This window comes from Colobus angolensis, unplaced genomic scaffold (genome assembly GCF_000951035.1).
Source record: "Colobus angolensis palliatus isolate OR3802 unplaced genomic scaffold, Cang.pa_1.0 Scaffold462, whole genome shotgun sequence".
NCBI lineage: Eukaryota > Metazoa > Chordata > Mammalia > Primates > Cercopithecidae > Colobus > Colobus angolensis.
This window is the reverse complement of record NW_012118066.1, coordinates 260,250-266,854: the sequence shown is the minus strand read 5'-3', so window position 1 is coordinate 266,854 and position 6,605 is coordinate 260,250. Positions and strand designations below refer to the sequence as shown.

At 37.7% G+C, this 6,605-nt stretch overlaps 1 protein-coding gene across 1 annotated transcript in view; it reads left to right on the top strand.

Moving 5' to 3' along the window:
* Positions 1-6,605, top strand: part of SFMBT1 (Scm-like with four mbt domains 1) — a 160,970-nt gene that overhangs the window by 89,073 nt on the left and 65,292 nt on the right. Inside the window, exon 4 of the mRNA XM_011958242.1 lies at positions 3,945-4,098. Coding sequence (XP_011813632.1) covers positions 4,071-4,098 — 28 coding nt within the window. The 5' untranslated portion in view covers positions 3,945-4,070. The remainder of the gene's footprint in view (positions 1-3,944; positions 4,099-6,605) is intronic.

Below are 6,605 nucleotides of genomic sequence, written 5' to 3'. Positions count from 1 at the left end.
TGGTGCTATCTCGGCTCACTGCAAGCTCCCGCCTCCTGAGTTCACGCCGTTCTACTGCCTCAGCCTCCTGAGTAGATGGGACTACAGGTGCCCGCCACCACGCCTGGCTAATTTTTTTTATTTTTAGTAGAAACGGGGTTTCACCATGTTAGCCAGGATGGTCTTGTTCTCCTGACCTCATGATCCGCCTGTCTCGGCCTCCTAAAGTGCTGGGATTACAGGCATGAGCCACCACGCCCGGCTTTAACCCTTTTTTTAAAGGAGGTCTACTAGTGACAGATTGTCTTCATTTCCTTTCATTTGAGAATGTGTTGATTTCCCCTTCATTATTGGGGGATATTTTTGCTGGATATGGAATCCTGGGTTGAAAACTCATTTCTTTCAGCTCTCAGAAAATAATTGTGCTACTTCTTTGTGGCCTCCATGGTTTCTGATGAGAAATCTGCTGTTATTGGACACTCCCCCATCTCCCACCCCCAACGCTCTGCTTTAAAAGAGAGGTTTATCTCCTGTTAATTTTAAGTTTTTTTTTTTTCCTTTAGTTTTTGGAAGTTTGAGTCTGCTGTATCTTTTTTTGGGTTCATCTTGTTTGGGGTTTACTTAGCTTCTTGAGTTTAGGGACTTTATATCTTTTGCCGGGTTTAGAAAAATTTTAGCCGTTATTTCTTCAAATACTTTTTCAGTCTTCATTTTTTCCTTCTACTGAAACTTTGATAAAACTAATAGTAGAGCTTCTTTTACTGTCCCACAGGTCCCTCAGACTGTCTTCATTTTTCTTTTTTTTTTTTTTTAATGTTTTCTCTCTGTTGTTTAGATTGGGTTTTTTTTGTTCTTTTGTCTTCAATTTTACTCATTCTTTCTTGTCTGCTTCATTCTGCTGTTGAACTTATCCATAGAGTTTTTATTATTATTATTATTAATTGGGTTATTTTCAGTTCTAAAATTTTCTTTTTGCACTGGAGAAGGAAGAGGGAAGGGAATAGCCCCAACTTAAAATGTCATATTTCGCTCTTCTAACTGAGGTTTAGTGGCTTATCTTCAATAGATGCTTTTTAGTTTGTTCTGAGCCTGTGGTTAATTTTAGGACTTTGAAATGATTTTCATTGTTTAGCCAGACTTTTGGTTCTTTTATGGGAGAGTGGGTTCACTGCGATAATCATGCTACCATTTTAGAAGTTGATTTTTCCTTTGTTTTAAATATTATTAACTCATGTATTTAGGTACATATATGTATATATATACATTTGATGAGTTTGAATTCATTGCTGTTATCATTCATTTGATGATCAAATTCTAGAGCAGCGAGAGTTCTTTCAGACTGGTTCCTGTGTTCTTCTGATGTGATGTCATGTATCTTTGATACACTAGTCCTTGCCTTCTGGACCAGTAAGATTCCCAAGTACCTCCTGAACATATCCTGCCCCAAACGTGTAATCTGCTGTTTCTCTGAGGAGCTTTTTTTTCTTTAATGTAGGTACGATATTTAGAGACCACAATCTGGGTGCTGGAGTGCTAATTTGATACTAGGTTATCATTTATTCTAGGCCTTACCTACAGACATAGCTAGAAAATACACATTTAAAATTATTTTTTATTTTTTAGAGACAAAATCTTGCTTTGTCACCCAGGGTGGAGTATAGTGGCACGATCATGGCTCACTGCAGCCTCAAACTCCTGTGTTCAAGTGATCTTCCCACCTTAGCCTCCTAAGTAGCTGAGAACACAGGCATGTGCCACCATCCCCAGCAATTTTTTTTTTTTTGTAGAGATGGGGTCTTGCTATGTTGCCCAGGCTAGTTTCAAACTCCTGGCTTCAAGTGATCTTCCTGCCTCAGCCTCCCAAAGTGCTGGGATTTATAGGTGTGAGCCACCATGCCCAGCCGTGAAAATACACATCTTTTGAAAAGTAAAAAAAATAATGGTTTTACATTGATACTTACAATTTAAATTTAAAATTACAGGGTTTTAGCTGGGCACAGTGGCATGCACCTGTATAGTCCTGCTACTTGGAAGGCTGAGGTGGCTTAAGCCTGGGAGTTCAAGGCCAGCCAGGGCAATATAGCAAAAGTCCATCTCAAAAAAATAAAAAGAAAAAAAACAGGGTTACAAGGTTTTTCTTCTTTGATTTTATGCTTGTATCTCTTCTCTTTTAGAAATGTCTTGTTTGCGGCCAGGCACGGTGGCTCACGCCTGTAATCCCAGCACTTTGGGAGGCCGAGGCACGAGGATCAGGAGGTCAGGAGATTGAGACCATCCTGGCTAACATGGTGAAACCCTGTCTCTACTAAAAATGCAAAAAAATTAGCCAGGCATGGTGGCAGGTGCCTGTAGTCCCAGCTACTTGGGAAGGTGAGGCAGGAGAATGGCGTGAACCCAGGAGGCAGAGCTTGCAGTGAGCCAAGATCGCGCCACTGCACTCCAGCCTGGGCTACAGAGCAAGACTCCATCTAAAAAAAAAAAAAAGAAAAAAAGCTAGGCTTTTTCTTCGTGATTAAAGTTGCTTATGAGAATCCTTTACTGGGGTCTCTAATACACACTCAAAAAGAATTGCTTGATCCTGCAGAATATCACCCCCAAAGCTGTGCTGTTAAGTACCCATCCCAATTCTACAGTTTTCTGTATTGTCGCTCTTGCAGTTAGTTCATGCCCTACCTTCCTGAAGCAGCTCTTTTCTCCCTTTCATTTCCTCTTTCTAATCTATTAGGCACATATTAAGATAATATCTTAGATTATTTTGCATGTATGTAAGGCAAGAATAAATAGATTCATCCATATTGCAACATGGATGAACCTCAAAAACATGATAAGTGAAAGAAAACCAAGTATGAAAGACTACATTTCTTATGGTTCCATTTATGTGAAATGTTTGGGAAAGGCAAAATCTGTAGAGACAAAGCAGATGAGTGGTTGCTTGAGCTTAGGGATGGAATGGGAAGGAACTGCAAGTGGGCATTTGGCTTCTTTTCAGGATAATAGAAATATTCTCAAATTCAATTATGATGGTTACACTTTGTACATTTACTAAAAATTATTAATTTGTACACTTGAAATGGGAAATTTTGGTATGTGATTTGTATCCCAATAAAGCTGTTTTTTTTTTCTTTTTTTGAGACAGTGTCTGGCTGTATCACCCAGGCTGGAGTGCAGTGGTGTGATCTTGGCTCACTGCAATCTCTGTGCCCCAGACTCAAGCCATCCTCCCACCTCAGCCTCCCGAGTAGCTGAAACTACAGGTGTGCACCACCATACCCAGCTAGTTTTTGTATTTTTAGTACAGATGAGGTTTTGCCATGTTGCTGAGGCTGATCCCAAACTCCTGCGCTCAAAGTGATCCTCTCACCTCAGCCTCCCAGAGTGTTGGGATTACAGGCGTGAGCCACCACATCCAACCCTAAAGCTGTTTTTTAAAAAAAGAATAAGCAGGTTCAAAACTTATTTTGGAGGAATTCTCTTTATAATTGTAGGCTAATACAGTTGATATTTATGGTTCTGCATGATATTCTAGATAAATGAAATGGAAAATTAGATTAAATAATACTGTATCTTGAATCATATTTATTGTGTAAGACAGCATTGAAAGCTAACTCCCCCCTCTCCCTAGGAAACCATTAGGAACTGGAGTTTTGTGGATAGGAATCTTGGTGCTAAGTATGGTAATGTAAATTTAAAGAGTAATGATTCATATGCATCTTTGTGAGTTTTAGATTTATTATCGAATTCTCGATAGTGTGCATTCTCTACACATACAGACGCACATGAGCGCACACATACACATACAGACTCTTCAAAATTAGAGAAGGTGTCAATTTTTTCCTCCAGTCCTATCTATTCTGCCAGTACGTTTTTATCTTATCTGATCTCTCAACCAGTTGAGTGCCCTGTTTTATGAGTGAGTGAGTACGTTTGGGCTTCAGGCTGTTTATGTGTTCTTTTTCATTTTTCAGCACTTTCATTTGGACCCTTGGATACCCATTGAACAGATGCTTGAAACCTGCAAGTAATCTTCACATCCTAGCAGAACCATAGGCCTTTCCTTTGTGTTGGGAGGATATAGCCTATATGCTGTGGAAATGAACGGGGAGCAGCAGCTTGATGCAGGTATTGGTTTTATTCTCAGAATTTATTCTCTAGGATGCACAATTATATTACTTGCCTGTGTTATATTGTCTGTTTCTCTACCACTGAGCTGGAAGCTCTTTGAAGTCTTGTTTTTCATTGCCATCTTCTGTACCTGTCAGGGAACCTGGCACTAGGGGCTACTAATAATGTTTGCTGAAAAAATAAGAAACCGTTATGAACAAGGCCAGGCGCAGTGGCTCACGTCTGTAATCCCAGCACTTTGGGAGGCCAAGGCGGGCGGATCACGAGGTCAGGAGATCGAGACCATCCTGGCTAACACAGTGAAACTCTGTCTCTACTAAACAAAATACAAAAAATTAGCCGGGCGTGGTAGCAGGTGCCTGTAGTCCCAGCTCCTCGGGAGGCTGAGGCAGGAGAATGGCGTGAACCCGGAAGGTGGAGCTTGCAGTGAGCTAAAATCACGCCACTGCACTCCAGCCTGGGCAGAGCGAGATTCCGTCTCAAAAAAAAAGAAAAAAAGAAAAAAAAAAAAAGAAACTGTTATGAACAGACTTCTTTTTTAAAATAGCATTAACATTTTGATGATCACTTTCTAGTTATTTTGAAGTAATTATGCATTCACAGGAGTTTGCAAAGATAGTACTTACTGACAGATTTCATGTTCCTTTCACCCAGTTTCTCTCATTAGTTACTATAATATGATATGAAACTGAGGAAATTGATATTAGTATAAAGAATGTGTAATTCTATGTCATTTTATCACATGTGTAGATTCCTGGAACCATCCCCTCAGTCAAAATACAGAACTATTCCATCACCACAAAGAGTTCCCACACCTATCCTCCTTCTTCCCACTTTCCCTAATCCCAGGCAACTGTTAATTTGTTCTCCATATCTATAATTTTGTCATTTAAAGAATGTTACATAAATAGAATAACACAGTACATGGCTTTTTGAGATGGGCTTTAATAATGCCCTTGAGATCCATCCCAGCTCTTGCGTATATTGACAGTTTGTTCCTTTTTATTGTGGAGGAGTAGTCATGAATGTACTACAGTTTGGTTAACCATTCATCTAGTGTAGTACATTTTGGTTTATTCCAGTTTTTGGCTGTTACAAACACGTAAGTTGCTATTAACAGTTATGTATATAATACTTTATTTTTCTGGGGTACATACCCAGCAGCACAATCACTAGATCATATTTAGTAAAGAAAACTGCAAAATTATGCTTCAGAGTGGCTGTGCCATTTTACATTCTCACTAGCAGTATATGAGAGATCTAGTTTCTCTACATCCTCACTATTATCTGGTGGTGTCATTACTTTTGTTTAAGACATTCTGATAGGTGGGTAGTGACAGCTCATCATGGTGTTAATTTGTACCTCCCTAATGGCCGCCAGTGATATGGAACATCTTTACATATTCCTACTTGGCATCTCTATATCCTCTTCAGTGAAATATCTCTTCATGTCTTTGGCTTATTATTAATTGGTTTATTTTTAATTAATAAAGATTGGCTTTTTTGTTGTTGAGGTTTGTTTTTCAAAAAACTCTATTGAAGTATGATTTTTTTGAGACGCAATATACATACCATAAAATCGTTTTTAGAGTACATAATTCAGAGGTTTTTAGTCTATTCAGAAAGTTTTCCAACTGTCACTACTATCTAATTCCAGAACATTCCATCACAGCAAACCATTAATCGTCTTTCCCTTTTCCACCCAGACTCTGGCATCCATAATCTACTTTCTGTCTCTAGGATTTACCTGTTCCTGCTTTCTTTTATTAACATTTGCATGGTATATCTTTTTCATCCTTTTCAACATGGCTGTATCATTATATTTGAAATAAAGTTCTTGATACAGCATATACTAAGTTTTAAAAATTTTGGCCTTATGGGATGTATGTATATCATTTATACTTAACGTAGTTATTGATACCTTTGGATTCAAGTCTGCCTTTTTTGCTTATTTATTTTTTCTGTTTTTTTGTTTGATTGTTTGTTTCTCTAGAGTAGTGAGAGTTCTTTCAGACTGGCTCCTGTGTTGTTTTTTTTTTTCTCCCTCTGCTTTCCTGTGGGTTACTTCAGCTTTTTTTTAGAATTCCATTTTGATTTATAGTGTTTTTAAGTATATCCTCTTGCAGCACTTACTAGCAGTTACTTTAGGTATTATATTACATATATATAACTTATCACAATCTTCATTTTATTACTTTGAGTGAAGTATGGAAACCTTACCTACTTTTACGTCTCTTTACCCTCTTTTATATAATAATATAATTGCCTTAAATATTTTCTCTACATATTTTGAGAACCACATCAGACATGCTTAACGTTTTTGTTTAAGCTGTCAAACATTAAACTTGAGAGAAGGAAAATTTATTATATTTTTCAATATTTTTACTATTTCTCTTGTCATTTATTCTTTTCCTGATTTTCCAAGATTCTTTCTTTTGTCACTTCATTTCTATTTAGAGAATTTTCTTTAGTTTTTTTTTTTTTTTTTTTTTTTAATGTGAGTT